The 18716-nt window shown below is 47.2% G+C and overlaps 1 protein-coding gene across 10 annotated transcripts in view; it reads left to right on the top strand.

The window, feature by feature from the left end:
* Positions 1-18716, top strand: part of FGFR2 (fibroblast growth factor receptor 2) — a 103722-nt gene that overhangs the window by 79231 nt on the left and 5775 nt on the right. For all 10 annotated transcript variants that reach the window (XM_027112797.1, XM_027112802.1, XM_027112801.1 and 7 more), the window contains 7 exons: positions 1457-1608; positions 4383-4504; positions 6836-6946; positions 8860-9050; positions 15455-15577; positions 16127-16197; positions 17858-17995. In XM_027112797.1, the coding sequence (XP_026968598.1) occupies positions 1457-1608; positions 4383-4504; positions 6836-6946; positions 8860-9050; positions 15455-15577; positions 16127-16197; positions 17858-17995 (908 nt within the window). The remainder of the gene's footprint in view (positions 1-1456; positions 1609-4382; positions 4505-6835; positions 6947-8859; positions 9051-15454; positions 15578-16126; positions 16198-17857; positions 17996-18716) is intronic.

The following is an 18716-nucleotide window of genomic DNA, read 5'->3' as shown; positions in this document are numbered from 1 at the left end:
ACTGTGCTCACGGTGAATAAACATTGATCATACTGTCTGCATAATAAAATTTAGGAATAACAACCTTTGACAAAAGACTGCTCAAAAGGCTCAGAAATGTTTTCATGGACATTTAAAAAGATAATAGAAATTCTGTGTTAAAAATTGCCTACTTCTTGATATTAATACGAAAACCAACTTCCTGTTCCTAAAATGATTCCCTCCGAATCCATTCTTCGACATCTTCTCAGGTCTCCTGCCTGCTTTTTAAGGGCAGTCTGGGTTTAAAAAGGAGAGAATCAACATTTTTTAAGTAGGACGTTCCCAGGAAAGTACAGTCTTCTGGTTCCCTGTGGGAATGGTCCAGGCTCCACCTTGAAAGTTCATCCCCATTAAATATGTTCATCTTTACTTGGTCCTTGCCACCTCGATTTAAAAAGTATTTGTAAGCAGAGCTGGGAAGATGGGTTGACGTGGGCAGTCATGCAGGGGACAGAACCACGTTTGAGGGGTCACGTCAAACCCCCGATTCCAGCTCTCTCGGGCCAGAGTGTTGTTCACGGTTTGGAATAAGGTGATGGTCAGGCAGCCCGCGATGGTGTTTTCCTTTACAGAAACCAGCACGGGGAAGATGATAGTTAAGAAATAACCATTTTATCAAATGCAGACTATAATGGATTAGAGTAAATGAGAAAACTCGGTGAAACCCTGCAGGCTTCCCCGGGGGAGAGGAGCTTTCCCACGAGATTGTGAATAAAGAGGTATTTTTCTTTCCCTTGACTCTTCCGCTAGTTTCTGAAACTGAAGTTGACAAGAGGCAGCTGATTTTCTCCAAATGGCCTGGGCATCAACCAGTTCCCAGAAGGACTAGGGAGAAGCAGATAGTGGTCCCCAGTGCCTGGGTCTCTGGTTACCTTGAGTCAAGGCACGTGGAGCTACTGGAATGCTTTTCACATTCAAATCCTAGAGCTAGTTCCTTGAGGTATTCTGCTTACGTTTCAAAAGATAGAGCTGAGTGAAGAGCCGATTTTCCAGAAGTTTTTATGGAATCTCACAAGCACAGCACTGATTCACCATCCCTGCTGGTCTACGGGCAGGAGATTGATAATCCGGGGCTCCAGTACAGGCACAGGGAAAAAGGCAAGAATGAAGCCCATGGGGTCTGTCTCTATGTCCTTAAGTGATTATCTTGAGGAATTAGGACAGAAAGAAGACATTTTTTATCAGGCACTCTCTAAAACTGTTGTTTGGAAACCTGGCCTTAGGCCCGTGTAATTTGGATGCAATCTAGCACATACTGCATGGATGGGAAGACAGAGGAGTTGGAATCCAGGGTTTTGGTCCTCAATTCACGACTTTGGCCAACCCTCACCTTCCCACCTTTCTAAGAGCTGACTGGCTGGCAGGGCTCTGGCCGGCTTCCAGCCTTCGCAGGTGGAGCCAGGATTACATCTGTGTCTTTGTATTTTGTATCCAGGTTTCTGCTGAGTCCAGCTCCTCCATGAACTCCAATACCCCACTGGTGAGGATTACAACGCGCCTCTCCTCGACAGCAGACACCCCCATGCTGGCGGGGGTCTCCGAGTACGAGCTGCCAGAAGATCCAAAATGGGAGTTTCCAAGAGATAAGTGAGTACTTCTGTGGGGCGCATCGCTGATGGGGGCTGAAGTATAAAATGGGGATATTGGGCTGACACAAAGAACTAATTCTCTCTCTCTCTCTCTCTTTTAATAGTTCTTTTAAAACAGAGCTACTAAGCCATGGCTGATCCCCAAACAAAATGGTACCTTGGTAGCATTTTTTTTTTTAGCTTTCTAGATAATTCAAACCCAGTCAAATGGAATCAAAGTGGGATTATCCCATTTATAAAACAGAGTTGACATTCCAACTTCTGGTTCCTAGAACGTGTCTGTCCTACAGTTCATTTCCTTAGAGAAATTAGGTCTAGCATATAAATTGCCTTAAGAATCTTCACCCAGTGTTGCTGTTTTTAATAGTTATTAATATAATATTGGGCTAGAAGTCTTCAAATACGGTACCTGACATCGAATTTCTTGTGGTCCCTAGTATTTTCCTTATCGGATGATATGGGTGTGTTCCAATCAGACATTCAGTCAAAGTGTGGCCACCTGGGCTCTGCTGAAGGCATTGTTGGGAGCTGTGTGTCTCTTGGTCTGGCTTCAAGTTCAGGGACTTTGGATTCTATTGGGCTGGATTGGAATCCCGGCTCTGCCAGCCAGTGGCTGGGCAACCTTGTGTGAGTTCCCTGATTCTCTTTGAACTTCATTTCTATGAAATGAAGGTCATGGTACAGACCTCCAAGGACTGAGCACAGTTCTTGGCTCATGTGAATTTCCCTTCCTTCCATTTCCCTTCATAACCTGAGAGATCTGAACTGCAAATCTCAGCAAGATGGCAGAGCTGGGCATCGAGTCAGTGGACAGATCTTGGAGTACCAGCCCTCCATCTTCTAGCTAGGGACCAGCCCCCAGACTCGCCTTCTGAAATGAATATGATGGTCATTGAAGGGCTGTCAGCTCATTTCCAGGGTCTCTCTTGTAGTAATCAGAGTCCAAACAGCTTGAGAATAATGGAAGGTAGAAATCGCTGACTATACATCTGCATCAAATCAGCTGGAATAAGCTTTTGACTTGCTCATGTAAAGCAACCCTATTGGTCTTGACATTTGCACTATCTCCGTGAGATTATGTCAGAGAAGTGTCTAATTACTGGAGAAGGAACTCATACACAAATTTGGAAATACAAAGATAAGCTCTTCCAGGGTCTGGATATCATGTGCTCCCTTTGGAAGGAGAGAGAGCTTCCATGGCACTCGTAATTTCGATTCACACAGCTCCAACCAGCTTTGTTTTCTAATGGCTCGTTACTTTAAATAATAAACAGCTCATTTATTAATGTGCAGCATACATTAGAACCAAATTATTGTACCGATATCATTCTGTTAGAGTGTTAATGGAAATGATTTCCAGTTTGTGTACTGTTCATTCATTCAGTACTTGTTTACTGAACACTTACCAGTGAGGTACCAGAAAAAACAAAGAATGATTTCTTTACCTGTAGAATGTGGAAAGGGGGTGTTTCTCGTGAGCCCCCTCAGCTCCCTGGTTTGATCAAACAAGTAGGTGGGTTAATGTGCACATTCCTATGGATATAGGACTGAGTTTGGGAGCTGTGATCATACTTTAAGAAACTGCAGTGCTCAGGTTCAATCAGTGGTTTTTGCCACCTGTGACACCACTGGCAACAGTGGGAGTCTGTCTGTTAGCTCCCACCCAGGGTACCCGGAGTGTGGAAAATCTGAGTGCAAAGCATTTCAAAATAGTGTTTAGCACAACCATGGGTGGAGCAGATTTCCAATGAATGAAGGCCATTTAGAAGCAGTTTATTAGATCAGAGGCAGACGTTATACAAAGAAGGGATTGTTATGCTTGTAGCAGCAGGGCAATAGGACATAAATTAGTCATTTTTCCAATGCAAATGTTTATTTTCTGCCAAGATATTAAATTTAATTTTAGCTCAGGATAGAAAGGGAATGACCTCAGCATAGCACACACTGCCCTCGGTCTTTGCTGTGACTTTTGCAAACCATTGCGTACTTACCAAAAATACTGCTTACTAGTGGCAGCTTGGTACCTTGCTGTGTTATGCTTAGATGAAAAAACCACATTCATAAGTGTTCCAAAGTCTCTTCCATTCAGTTGGTTTCTGGAACGCCCAAGGAGTCTATATGGCTATTAGTATGATGTATGTAGAGCTTCTGAGCTTAGAAATTAAGTTTGTTGTGATCACTTTGGATTTCTTCATTATTAATTTTGGGTAGTCATAAGGATTTCTAAACTATTATGTCAAAAAAAAAATTGCCCCAATTTCTAGCATTTCCTTTTTCCTTTAATGAAAAAATAGAGATTCCTTGAAATGCGTTTAAGATTCATATCTTGTAACTTGGCCCAGAATGTGACCGTAAAATCCATTGGTTTTCGAATAATAGCGATTTTTAAAGACATCACAGAGACAAAAAATAACAGCTTTAATGGTTTTCTTTGAGATATTCTAAATGATGAAAATTCGATAGGCTCAAGATCAAAAGCTCCTCGTTTTTAGCACTTAGGAAGGCTGACCACCTCACTTGCAACGATACCGTCCATAAAGAAAATAAATCGAGAATACAAATGTGAAATTCAATAGCTGTTCCAGCAGTAATTGACATTCTCCAAAATGTCACTAAGAAAATACTCAAGCGCATGTGTACCCCAAGTCTCATTAGTTCCATATGATAAATGCTCCATGCTTTTGTAAGCCGCTGAAAGATTTTTATATTGAGTTCAGGAATTTCCCTCGCTACACCAGATGCTGTTTGCTAATCCTCTCTTTACACATTTAGGCTGACGCTGGGCAAACCCCTGGGAGAAGGTTGCTTTGGGCAAGTGGTCATGGCTGAAGCAGTGGGAATTGACAAAGAGAAGCCCAAGGAAGCAGTCACTGTGGCCGTGAAGATGTTGAAAGGTGAGTGGGGCGGAGGTGGGGAGGGTGGGGGAAGGGAGGGGTGAGGGCGCCTTATCAAGAATGTTCCTTTTGTGGCATGTGAACTCTATCATGGCAGGGGGTTAGAGAGCACATAGTTGACCTAGGGGTTGAGACGTTTTCAGTATAAATCAGCATCTTGGACAGACTATTTACCTTGAGCTGTGTGCACTTATAAAAAAGAAAAGCCAGTTGTATTGGAAACTGGCAGCCTAATTCCCTTTATATCTGTACGTGCTTAGAAAGTATCGATTCACGTAGAATTGATTAATTTAGATGAGTATTGGTATGTCAGATTCAGGACGCAAACCTTAATTTACAAATGAAGGAAAATTGGCCGTTTTAGAGGGAGAAAGGAGGCTCAGGGAGAGGAGGACACACTTACTCCTTTGCAGGAGGAACAAAGCAGGAATGACGTTGTCTGTGGGAGTCGCTTGGGAAGCTGAAAGGGGACTCACCGGATTGGTGCTGGTCTAGAGCTTTCTGGGACGTGTGAGCCGTTACCCAGGGATGTAAACGTCGAGTGGCGTTCGTGGGAGCCTGAATGTCTCTGCATTAACCTTCCAACCCTGCTTCATGCCTGCGTCCAAGGAGCTTAAAGAACTTTTAACCATTAACTTCATCCTCCCACAGTGTTCTTTCATGAGAGGAGTTATAGGGAATGGTTGCCTTATAATTCCCATTGTAGGCATCTCAGAAAGGACACCCCAAGCTGAGTTTTTCCCACGTGTCCCGGAGGAGAGAGGTCTGTTCTCAGGACATGGGGGGGGCCTCACGCATTGTGGACGCCCCGGGGGCGTGGCTTTTTCTTTCTTTCATGGGTTTTTGTGGGATAGTCACAGCGTCTCTCCCTGAGGGGAGGGAGCAAGGTGGAAATAGTCAGAAAGGTGTTGGGTGTTTTCTTTCTGTTTGTTTTTTAGCTATGGATCTGAATGGCTCCCAAGGCATACTAGGGTGTTTTGAGCTGCTCCCCACTTCGGGGTGCGATGCCTGGGAGGACTATGTTCTCCCACCCTGCATGTCTCAGCTCCACCAACAGAGGCAGCCAGCCCTCTGCCTGCATCCTGCATGGCCTGGGCCTGCCTCCTGTGCCTTTGCCTTGCCGAGTGGCAGGTGCAGAGAGCTGTGGGCTCCCACCGGCCGCCCCGACAGCCCCTGGCCGTGTACCAGGGCCGAGTATATGGAAGGCCCAGGCTCCCGGTCTCTGTGGACAGAGCTTCTGATTCGGTTTACGGAGCTCAGGGGGAGGAGGTCTGGGAGTTTTCTTTCTCCGGTTATTTCAAGGCTGGCCTTCCCTTAGGATGGAGAAGGACCTTAGCCACAGAGCCCTTATGACGTGGCCATGTTTACAGCCAGTGGGTGGCTCAGAGCTTAGAGGAGACCCCACAGTGTCACCGCAGTGGAGCCTCTTCATCCAAGGGGCAGGCGCTCAGTCCTCCACATGAGTCTGCGTGGACTTTACACTCCAGGCAATTGTGTTGCTCTTCCTTTTGTGAAGCTAAAAAGCTTTATGCAGCATGGCTTCTATCCATGCCCTTACCTCATTTTTTATAGTAAGCCCAGATTTCCCCATATTGAATTAGCTCAAAGGGGGATACCTGGAGAAGAATCTTGCCACTTTTTGGAAGCTAACTGTGAGCCTGTGTATGCAGAACCTAAGCCATTCTTGCTGAAATTATGGAGCAGAGGTTTTTAAAACCTTAATTTTTTAGGAGGGGAATCCCAGCCCCTTTGGAAGCCCGTAGAAGGCATGGACCTTTGCCCCCTCAAGATGCGCGTGCACACACGCACTTTTGTCCTCAGTACAGGGTGTCCTCTGAATCCAGCTGTGAATGCTCTGTGGGCTGCGAGGGCTCAGCTTAGCAGCACGTGGTGCAGAGAAAGTCTGAAGTGATGTGAAATGCTCCCAAACTCCTCTCCCTCTTCCTTCCCGGAAGTCCTCACAGTTGCTTTCAGGCCCCATGAATTTTGATATGATTTTCTCAGGTACCTTCTCAGGTCTGCCAGAGGATGGAATTATTTCACGGTAGAGAAAAATGCCCCCTCGTTTGTGAGGTTTGCTGGAAAAGATTTGGCCTTGGCATCTAAGGCCTATATATTTGTTCTGACTTTTGACCCTATTGACCCCAAATTAGCTATTCGACACGGAGCAGGGCAGTGCTGGGCCCTTCCCGCTTCACCAGTAAGATGATTTGGAAAGTTTTTCTGGTTCTAAAATTGACTTTCATGCTGCTTCAACCAAATTTTCATCAGCTAACGGTAGCAAGCGACGGGTTAGAGGAAACTGATCTGTAATTTACCTAATGTTCCTAGATGATGCCACAGAGAAGGACCTTTCTGATCTGGTGTCAGAGATGGAGATGATGAAGATGATTGGGAAACACAAAAATATCATAAATCTCCTCGGAGCCTGTACTCAGGATGGTGAGTAGGAGGAGAAAGAGCTTTTATCCACATAACCCAGGGTTCAATGTCAGCGTCGTTTTAAAAATGGATGGACTCTTAGATCCTGCTCCTAGGGCCTCTCAAGTGCATGTTTAAAGTTTTCCTTAAAAACCCCCTCAGGGGGAATTCCCTGGTGGTCCAGTGGTTAAGACGCTGAACTCTCACTGCCTAGGGCCTGGGTTCAATCCCTGGTCAGGGAACTAAGATCCCACAAGCTGGGACTTCCCTGCTGGCACAGTGGTTAAGAATCCACCTGCCAAGAATCCACCAGCCCTGGTCCGGGAAGATCCCACATGCCGCGCAGAGCAACTAAGCCTGTGTGCCACAACTACTGAGCCTGCGCTCTAGAGCCCATGAGCCACAACTACTGAGCCCACGTGCCACAACTACTGAAGTCCACGCGCCTAGAGCCTGTGCTCCGCAACAACAGAAGCTACCGTGAGGAGAAGCCCACACACCGCAATGAAGAGCAGCCCCTGCTCACCACAACTAGATAAAGCCCGCGCACAGCAACGAAGACACAACACAGCCAAAAATAAATAAATGAAAGTAAATAAGTAAAAAAATTAGTAAAATCCCACAAGCTATGTGGTGTGGCCAAAAAAACCCAAAAAAACAAAACCCGTCAGGAAGTGTTCCTGGCCACGAACACAAAGACGACGTTATGACTGTGCCTGGGTTCTGGGGGCGGGAAGGTGGGCATTGGGCGACTCTGGATGGGAAGGCCTAAAGCGTCCTCCTGTTTTTAGGGTATAACCTGGACGGTTTTTGGAAAAGGCAGCCTCCTTATGTTTTCGTTTTGTAAGTGCTAAGAGAGATTTCTCCAAATAAGATCCTGCATTTTGGTTGACAAGTTCTTCCCTTAAAGTGGGGATTGAGGAACCCATGTCTTGTTATGGGTACCAGGTGGCTGAGCTCCCACGAGTGGCCTGAAAGAGGGGAGACAGATAGGAAGGGGCACATTATCTTCCTCAGGGGAGCGAGACCCCTGACTTCTCTCGTGGATGATCTGTGGCACTTTGCGAATCAGTTTGATGATCATTAATAAACTTGAAAATGCCTGTCTTTGCCTCAGCAATTTCCCTTTGAGGTCTATACCAGGAGTCGGGAGACTTTTTCTGTAAAGGGTGATGGTAAATATTTTCGAATTTGTGACAACTACCCACCTCTGCTGCCGCAGTGAGAAAGCTGCCACAGACAATACAGAAGTGAATGGGCCACGTTGTGTGCCGGTAACATTTACACTCAAAAACAGGCTCGTCTATACCATGGGGAAATTATTGCATATATACAGAGACGTGCATAGCAGTGCTCACTGCACACTGTTTGCAATGGCCCAAACCCGGAAACAACCCATAGGGGGATGGAGAAATAAATGTGGTGTATTTATATGATAGAATCTATGTAACTGTTAAAAGGAATGATCTAGGTCTATTTTTATCAGCCTGACTGGCTTCCAGAAAGGTAATATGTGGGGGGAAAAATGGTGCAAAGCTATGTCTTTATTACTCATTCATGTGATTAAAAATAATACATTGTTTATTGATACATAGGTATCTGTAAAATAGTTAAAATGCACTACAAGGACCCAATTTATGGTAGCTGTTGCTTTCCAGGAGGGTGCAGGTGAGAGGCTGGGCGAAACAGGGAAAGGGCACTCACTGTAGTGTCACTGTTTTATTTCTCAAAGACTGTTGAGTCTATCTCAACCAGGGGTCGGTTGTCATTGGGGGAGATTAGAATGCAGGTGTTCTGTGTGTGCTTTCTGTATGTTTAAATTTTTTTTAAAAAATGATAAAACACTGGGTTGTAATAAGTAAAACTCCTTTGCTGAGCTGCCCCAGGGCAGATCCGGGCTCCCCTGCCTCTCCAACTTGTGTTCTCGTCCACAGGGCCGCTCTATGTCATAGTTGAATACGCCTCAAAGGGCAACCTCCGGGAATACCTCCGAGCCCGGAGGCCGCCCGGGATGGAGTACTCCTATGACATCACCCGCGTTCCCGAGGAGCAGATGACCTTCAAGGACTTGGTGTCATGCACCTACCAGCTGGCCCGGGGCATGGAGTACTTGGCTTCCCAAAAAGTGAGTCCTTCCCATTCTCCTTGGTTGGGTGGATTCCAGTGAAAAATGTCTTTGAAGAAAACAGACCACTGGGACGTGCTCATTTGCTGAATCAAGCCCTCGCCTGTCTTGTACGACCTGGAGACCATGTCTTGCGTTATCCACATTGGGGTTTAATGAACTCTTTAAAAGCCAAAGCCTCGTAAACCAGCAGTGACACCACAGAGATGAGCAGAAGGGAAGTCTCTTTTCGCAGGCACGGCTGGCTGTGGTCTGCCGGGGAGTCGGCTCTCCGGGTGGACGGCAGTTGGGTTGGGGGGGCGCTGCCTTTAATTCTGAGGAATTTTTGGCTTTATTTGTTTCGTGGTTATTGAGTCTTTGGACGTGGACTTCGGGTGTTGTCTTCATGGTTTTGAGTTTGAAATGACGTTAAATAGTCTAAGAACAAAGATCAAATGAAGGGATATTTCGGTAACATTGAGTGCTGGGTATCCGCTGGATTTATTTTGTCTCGTTGGCGGGGTGACCCTCTGCGGTTAGAAGCTGGCCAGGTCCCCTGAGGTGAATCGCCTGTATTCCGATCATGCCACACGCAGTGGACTTGAAACATCTGAGTTATTGTGAAAGCAGTTAGACAGGTGCCCAGATATCCCCTGGGGTATTTTGGACGGCCCAAGACACCCTTCCCTGGCCCACGCCTGGGGGGAAGTACAGACCTACCTTCTGGGGCAGAGGTGGGTCAGCTCCTAACCGCGCTGAAGCTTAATGCAGCATTAGGGATTCCTCTGGTCCCCAAAGAAGTAAGAGCCTCTGGTGGGCGTGGACCGTCTGTCCCCTTGTGGCCTGGGCTGGGTCCTGGCCATGCCAGTCACATGAGTGAGTGAGGCAGCCCCTGTCACATCACACCGAGTAGGGATTTGGGGACCGGTGGCTGCACCTCAGCCCCTGCTGTCTGTAGCCATGTGGGAACACGGCCAGAGCCACCACATGTTCTGTTTTTTGTTTTTTTATTTTCAAGAGAGTCCAGAGTTGAAGATTTTTCAGAGCTTTTTTCTTCCTGTAAGATGTCCCAAAGTATAGATTTTAGGAAACCGAAATAGGGTTGTGCGACTGTGTACACGTGCGTGTGCACAGCGGACTTTGCCAGCTGACGAGTCTTTGGCAGGAAAAAACAATCAGATCTAGAATGTGGGACATTTGACGAGACATTGCTTCAAAATGTCAGTGTCCCAAAAGACAAAAAATGCTGGGGCGATGGTTCCAGATTAAAGGAGGCTTAAGAGACGTGACAACTGAATGTACGTGTGTGATCCCGGAAGGGATCGTGTTCTGGATGGGAGGTGGGGCTGCCGCTTTTATAAAGGACATTTATGAACAATTGAAATGTGAAATTGATAGGATAGTAGATAATGTGACTGTTTCAATGTTAAATTTGGGGGTGGTGATAGAGGTCTTGTGTAAGGTGGGAGGTATGTGCTAATGAGGGCTGCAGCTCACTTTTAAGTGGTTCAGCCATAAAACGTGTGTGTGTGTGTGTGTGTGTGTGTGTGCGTGTGCGTGTGTGTACAGGGAGACTGGGTATAGAGAGAAAGAGGGAGCAAGGAGGCGTAACAAGTGAATCTGGCAAACCCGGATAGCTGTTCTCTTTCGCCTTTTCTGTAGCTTGGAACTATTGCTAAATAAAACCCTGCGGAGGCAGCCTGTCCGCAGGATGCCTGTCCTGAGCCTCTGTTCCTGGTCGCCCTCTGTCCTCCTGGTGTGGGAGAGGGAGGAAGGATTTTTTGGACTCAGCAGGGCACTGCTACTAATCCAAAGTGGTGGGAGACTGGCCTGGTCATTTTATTAATCCTTCAACGAATATTCCTGAGCGTTCCTGATTCGGGTGCCTGGTATCCTGGGTCAGGTGACCAGGATGGACACAGTCCTTGGCCTCTTGGAGCAGGAACTATGGGGGGCAGCAGGTGAAATCAACAATAAATGTGGGCATAAAATAAGTGTGTGAAAGGCTGAGAACCGTGCTGTGGAGGAAACCGACGGTGTGAGGTCAGGAGCAGGGGGGACTTGGGAGGTTGCAGGGGAGGTGAAGGGCAAGCCCTCCCGCAGAGGGACGGGCTGTGTGGAGCCTCTAGGGCATCTGACTCTGCCCTGTGCTCTGGGCTCTGGGGAAGCCACCGAGGGGGAGTGATTTTGATCAGGTTTGAGCTGTAAAGCTGGCTCCTGGGACCATGGTTTGGGCTGAGGTTTATTGGCCCCGATAGACACAAGGGAGGTAGGTTGCTTTGGGATATATTTTGTTATCAGGACAGCTAAGGGATTGAGTAGCTATAGGAGGGAGAAGAGGAGGGATCAAGGCTGACTCCTGGGTTTCTAGCTTGGGAAACTGGATGGTGGTGCAGCTTCATCGGGATGAGGAAGATGGGGGCATGGGGCGGTGGCAGGAATAGGTTCTGGCGGGAAATCCAAGGTACATTTTGAACATGTCTGAGGGTCACTCGAGGGCAGGTGTCGACCGGGAAGCTGCGGGCTGAGGCTCAGCTCTGAAGGCTGGGCTAGACGCCGGAGCCAGTGAAGGAAGGGTAGTTTCAAGCCATGGGAATGGATGGGTTCTCCTTGGGTGGGGAGGTTGGGGAGAGACAGAGAAGAGGGGGAACAGAAGCCTGGAGTCAAACCCTGAGAAAACTCTCAAATCTAGAGATGGGCTGAAAGCACAGGAAAAGACGGAGGAGACATGGTCAGAGAGGGTCAGAGAGGGAGGAGGGAACCCAGAATGTGGTTCACAGAGGCCCCGGGAGGAGTCTCAGGAAGGTGGAATAGGAGAAAGGAGCTGGTGGAGTCTGGCTTGTGGAGCAGTGGTGGGTCCCCCCCACACCGCCGAGGACGAGATCCTTCCTGCCTTGAAGCTGCTTGGTGTGGTGGAGAGAGAACCAAGAATCAGGTGAACTTGGCAAAATGGGGAAAAGGATACATTTTAGAATGACAAACTGAAAATGCCCTTATTAATAGTATTGTAATAATAATAATCATTATTACTAATCACTACCACTTTGTGAGAGCTTAATGTCTGCCAGGCATGGAGCAAGCATTTTACATACAGTATCGTCCATAACCCCAGAACAACACAGAAACAGGTGTGTTTAAATCCCCATCTTATGGATAAGGATGCAGGGGAGTGTTTGGAAGTGCCAGGAAAGCTTTGAGCCCAGGTATGAGGGAGTCACTGTCCTAATTTCTGAGTTGGGGACTCGTCAGCCTGGAGAGTAAAGTGGCTGGTCCCAGACCTGGCCTTTTTGTTCTCTACCCACCTGTCCTGCTCTCAGGTATTCCCTGCCTCCCTGGACCGAGAAGAGGACCATTGAGATGCCCTGTGTTGGGGCTTTGTTTGCTAACCCAGGGTGGGGTAGAGGGGACAGAGTCCTGTTTCCTAAGGCTTTGTAGTTGTGTTTCCAAAGCTCTTTGCTGAAGGCAACGGGCAATTAAGGACCTAGAACAGGTTTGAAGCAGGTTCTAGACCAAGATCTTAAGAACGGTCCCCTGAGTGGAACATGCTTCCAAAAATGGAGGGCTTATTCCTGACAGTGGAAAATGAAGAAGCAGGGGACAGGTCAGCCCCGTCACACCCATTCCCTCCCAGTGGATGGCGATAAGTTTGTTAGAGACCCGCCTGAGGAACTGTTGGGTGAGACATCTGGTTCATTGCTGATGGAGTGTAATTAGGAATTCAGCTCAATGGACGTTTACTGGGTCAGGTTCTGTGCTGGGAATGTAGAGATGAACCTGCAGTCCTGCCCTCGACCTGGGGACGCTGGGGGCCGACAAGTTAAGAAACTCCATGATGTGTACAGTAATACAATTAGGTGATGTGGGATTTGAGCCTTCTACCAGTTATGGAAGCCTTTCTATTTTCAGTGCAAAGTACACTAATTTTTCTTTTTTACAAAATCCTAAGGCCAGTTAAACCTCCCAGGTGTTAAACTTGAGCAGCTGTTTTTGTTTTTGTTTGTTTGGCTTTTCTTTTTTTAGGAAGCTCTAACTTCCCCATCTGTAAAATGGCTATAATAATACCCATCTCATAGGTTGCTATGGGAATTTAATGTGATCAGCTGTGCAGAGGCACCCAGCACACTGTCAGGGTCATAGAGGTGTTAGTTTTCCCTCCCTTAGCGACCCGTTGACCTTTGTTTATTGAAGAAATGGAACACCAAACAGTCCGAGAGCCCTAGTTATGTAAAATGGTCAGCTCTTTGCACTGGAGAATAACTCAGATTTCTGCAGATGATGGGAATTTGGCTTGACTTTGATTATTTTCTTTTTCTTGGTATTGGTTCCAAGTCTCTTCTTGTTCAGCCCAGAGGGTGGGCTTTGGTGTTTCCTAGCACCCTGGGATGCGGGAAGTTTGGTGCTGAGTTCTGGCTCTCATGGAGAAAATGGGGGTCGCCGTCGTAGTGACTCTTGAGTTGAGCCCTTATGTGTGGTCAGAGCCCCACGCACAGGGAGTCAGATTCTTCTGACCACACAGCTTGCCAGACTCACAGAGTTGTGTCGGCAGGGAGCACACCACTGGGAGAGTTTGGCCCAGGGCTTGGAAGTTCAATTTGAAGAGGCCTCCAAAACCAGGAACACAGCTCCCGCCCCAGCTGGATCCCTGGGCAGCTTCTGGGAGCTCTCACATTTCCTGCTTCCATTCTGGCCGGGCACAGGCATGCCTGTGGGGCTCTCCTGCCGTCCCTTCAATGATCTTGGCCCATCCAGGGGGCCACAGAAGCAGATTAAAAACAAGGAATAGTTGGAGGGTGGGCAGAAAAAAATGATCCCGCATTTATTCTTCAGAGAGAGTTTGGTCTGCTCCTTTTTCAATGGGCCATGTTGCGGAGTATCAATGTCAAATCAGCCCCATTTCACCCGTGTCAGATCGGTTGGTAAGACTCTCTCCTTCATATAATAGTTAGCCTTTGCCTAGAACCTGTGTAAAAATGTTTGTTAGGGATGTTTGTTCACTTCTTTATACCTTACCATTTCCAAAACTAGGAGGTGATGATTTGGGACCCTAATTACCATGTATCCTGGTAAAATCTTGGTGTATTAAAGTGCAGCTAAAACACTTTTAACAGCTTACAAAAACGTATCATTTGTAGAAAGGGAACATAGAAGTTATAATGACTAGAGCTTTCTGAGACCAAAGAGTTAGTATCGGAACCATAAATCAGCTGCCCTGTAGCGAGCGTCTCAGCATCTGGCCCCCGTGTTTGTGGCAGACACAGGTTGGGCCCCGTGTGGGGACCAGGTGTTGGGTGAGAACTGGACAGAGAATATGAATAGACAGGCATTGGCCTTCATATAAGCCTGGAACAGATGTGATCAGCTCCTTGAGAAACATAATTTGAGGGAAGCAGAGAAGATGCAATAGTGCTGAGTTTGAACACGGAGACCTGTTGGAAGGGTGATGAGACCCTGAACTAAGGGCTTAGCAGTGGGAACGGAGCCGGGTGGACAAATTGGAGAGGCATTTGGGGGTTGAAATCAAAAGAACTTGGGAGGAGTGTGTAAAGAATTCTGCTGTATATATCTCAGGTGTATACGAAAAAGACCAAGAAAATGAGAATAGAGTAGAGACCTTGAATTTAAAGGTGCCAAAGGGATGTCAATGTGGAAATGTCCTATTGAAAATGAGAATCTGGATCCCAGGAGAGAGGTCAGGTTAGAGATAGGGATTTGCAGATCTTCTGTATGTATCTAAGAATGGAAGCCATGTGGATATGTGGAAATATACAAAAGTAATGGGACAGGTCCTCTATTTTGAGGGAGAGAGAAGCCAAAGCCAAGGAATCTGAGGGATCGGGGAGAGAGAAGGAGTGAGCTAAGAGAAGGGATGGGTTTAGAACTCAGCGGGGGGACAATTTCAAAAATGAGCAAGAAAGCAGAAGTGTCCAGAACTGCAGAGGGGGAATAATTGTGGCGTTAAAAGAGGTCATTTAGGGCTTCCCTGGTGGCGCAGTGGTTGAGAGTCCGCCTGCCAATGCAGGGGGCGCGGGTTCGTGCCCCGGTCCGGGAAGATCCCACATGCCGCGGAGCGGCTGGGCCCGTGAGCCATGGCCGCTGAGCCTGCGCGTCCGGAGCCTGTGCTCCGCAACGGGAGAGGCCACAGCAGTGACAGGCCCACGTACCGCAAAAAAAAAGAAAAAAAAAAAAAAAGAGGTCATTTAGCTGTTCATAATACGAAGGATACCAGTCAGCTGCAGATAAAAGGGCATGTGTTTCCTTATCTACCTTTGCTCTTTGAAATAGTTGGGGCCTTGTTCTTTTATTTTAATTAGAAAAGAAATACCAATTTTTGATGTAAGATGCATTTTCTCTCTGCATTATAAGAAGCGCGTATGTTACCTTTTTATTCTTGTAGCATTTTGAAATGCGTTCTTTGTCGATTTCAGTGCATTCATCGAGATTTAGCTGCCAGAAATGTTTTGGTAACAGAAAACAATGTGATGAAAATAGCTGACTTCGGACTGGCCAGAGATATCAACAATATAGACTACTACAAAAAGACCACAAACGTAAGTTGTGGCAGTGATGAAGTGGGAAGGGGTGGAGAGGTGGCACGGGATGTTCCAGGTGAGAGATGTTGCTCAGAGCTAGAAGGACCAATGCCTTTTTACTCCTGTTCTTCTGCCTTACTCTTTATGAACTTCTCAGTAAGCAAGTTTAGACTACAGTTAAGATACTCTTGGTAAATGTGAACCAGTCTTATATACGGAGTAGTCAGCAGCAAGAACCTTCGTAAGGCTCCTTGTCAAGACCTTTCCTAGCAAAGGTTAGAGCCTGGGAGTTTCTGGGTTAATTTTCACCTAGGAGTTGGTCAGGGCCTGCTAGGGAGATAGATGATGATGAGAACCCAAGGACACGACATTTTATTCACGTGTCCAAATCTGTGCATCTCTCACGCTCTGTGTAGTCCCAGTTGGAGCTTATTTCTGCGCTAATGACTGTCCAGCAAAAACCATTAGAGTGTCAGCTCTTAAGATAAACAGGGCACAGCCCGGTTGAACCTGCTAAAATGAATCGGTTTTAATATATTGGTTTTTATATTTCTTCTACACTTGCAGGGCCGACTTCCAGTCAAGTGGATGGCTCCCGAAGCCCTTTTCGATAGAGTGTACACCCATCAGAGTGATGTGTAAGTAATTCCCTTGTCTCTGCCTTTTCCCTCGGGCTGAGCTGTAAAAATCTCGTACATTCTTTGCCTTCCTTCATTCTTTGGTCCCTGCTGCATTTCACACATGCAGAGAAGGTGCAGGAGCTGGCCTTAGAAAGGATGGATTTTATGGTAGGCTGGTAACCAATGCTCTGTTACTAATCTGCCCGGCTTCAAAGCGCACAGGAGGTGGAACCGCTAACCTGCTCCTGCCAGAGCGGAAGTTCTCCCCCTTGAACTAATTCACGGATGTGCAAGTACAAAGCTGCTATCTAATTTGCCAAGCTGTTGGCATGTCCTTCGCGCCCTTAAACGTTTCCTACTTGAGAGTAGTTTGTCATGTTTTCCCCGTCCTAGGTTTGTCCTCATAGGGGAAAGCTGGTTGGGACACGGTCCACTAGGATGATCTCGACAGGGCCCGCTCCCTGTTTATCCTTTGAAAAAATTCTGTTCTTGTCGTAGCATCCTTGATAATGTTACAGAAATAGAGTGCAAACTATACAGTATTTCTATTGTGATACACTTAAAACTATTATTAGGGCCAGGCTCCAACTGGTATTTTCGAATTCCAGCTTTGGAAATGTGGTCGAAAGATGTTACCATTGTGAGAAACTGGGTGAAAGGTACAGAGGATCTCTCTCTGTTCTATTTTTTGCAAGTTCCTATGAATTAAAAAATCAGTTGAGCTATTCTTGTTTGTGTGGGTGGGAAGATTTCTGGGGCAGGCATGGATCCCATGCTATAGCCACTGGTCCTCTTCAGCAGTCCTAGAAGGAAAGTGTTACGATTCCCGGTTCTGCAGTGAGCACACTGCCTGGATTGTGCTGCTCTTCTCGCTCTGCACAAAACCAAAGGCGGTTTCATTTCTGAAACTCAACAGAATCAGTGAGGGTGTATTTCCAGTGACATAGATAGATGCAGGATTCTCAGCCTGATCAGCTCAGGAACTGTGAGTCTCTTGAACAAGGCTCCGAATCCAACTGTGTGTCTCTGCACGGTCAGGTGTAAATTGTGCCCCATGAGATGTTTTCGCTTTCTTTCGTATGAAGTTTGTCTGGGGCACAGGGCTCCTCCATCCTAATCCCAGCCCGGCGCTAACTCCCTTCATGACCTTAGTAAGTCGGAAAACTTCTGTGCCCTCAGATGGTCCACTGGCCACCTTGGGCAGCTGTTACCTCTCAGAATTAGCATGCTGGCCTTATTCTGTCAGCTGCTCATACTGTAGGTCACAGCCCTGGGGTCAGGCACATAGGCCGGCGGCAGAGCTGGACAGGAGCATAAAGGGCTTTGCAGTTTCGAAGTTCATGTTTATAACACTTGCCTTAAGACAGAGAGTTTTATTTGAGAATGATGGAAGGAGGAAAAAAACCCCCAATCTCCACCCTCCCCTCTGCCCCCCAAAAGAGCGGTGGTTTACGTATCACTTGTCTGTTGATGGAAAATTCCATCAGAATAGCCTCTCCTTGTCGTCCGGGGATGCTCTTTGGGGGCAGGAAGGGGCAAGTTGGATGAACTGTAGGAGGGCCCCGGTCAGTTGTCTTTGAATGTAAGAAGTAAGTGGGCGTTTATTTTCTTAACTGGGCGTGATTAGGTTTCTGTGATTCAGACAGATTACTAATGCTGCTTTCTCCCTTCTTTGCAGCTGGTCCTTCGGGGTGTTAATGTGGGAGATCTTCACTTTAGGGGGCTCGCCCTACCCAGGGATTCCCGTGGAGGAACTTTTTAAGCTGCTTAAGGAAGGGCACAGGATGGATAAGCCGGCAAACTGCACCAATGAACTGTAAGGGCCGTCGTCTCTCCCGCTGCCCCAGGAGCCCCTGCCCGCCAGTGATGCTTCTCCTGGATACTTTGGTTTTCTAAGGCCCCTGGTTTTTTAAACATGTCCTAAGAAGAAGAATTGCTGAAACTTTCTGGGCCCAATCCTGGAACTGAGATAGAAAGCTCCATGGCCAGCCCTGACTGTCCAAAAGAAAGAGCATCCTTCTGAGGTGTATGGAACGAGCTTTAAACCACAGAGGGTGTCGGGCTGCCCGGCCGAGGGCTCCTGACTTCACACAGCGAGCCCGGTGATCTTCCTGGGCCACTGTACTGTGCCTTGCTGTTGTCAAAGTGACAGGAAGGTACATCAGGCTTCCCACATACACAAGCTCAAAAGCCCTGGGGCTGCCCCCTTTCCTCATGGGCTGTGCCTGGCCCCTGCACGGCGAGTAGTGGAGCATGGGTGCTTCTGCAGCCTCTTTGTGACCGTTGAAAATTGCTATTATAGATGGACCTCAACCACATTCCTCAGGGCGAATGAACTAGCATCTGGTTACCTCTATTTTACCCATATTTTAGTGCAGAGAATTAAAAACTTGTCCAGGTGCCATCCTTAGAGTACCCGATCTGACTCTAAAACCATGAGCTGGTTTCTAGCAAAACCTACCCCACACTTTAAGTGGAATTACATTGTGTTGGTGACATGGGTCTTGCACAGTAACGTCAGTGCTTTATAAAGGAGT

Source organism: Aethalodelphis obliquidens, unplaced genomic scaffold (genome assembly GCF_003676395.1).
Source record: "Aethalodelphis obliquidens isolate GAN/ISIS:26980383/991018 unplaced genomic scaffold, ASM367639v1 scaffold11, whole genome shotgun sequence".
NCBI classification, from domain to species: domain Eukaryota; kingdom Metazoa; phylum Chordata; class Mammalia; order Artiodactyla; family Delphinidae; genus Aethalodelphis; species Aethalodelphis obliquidens.
The sequence above is the reverse complement of the archived record's forward strand: the minus strand, read 5'-3'. Positions and strand labels throughout refer to the sequence as shown.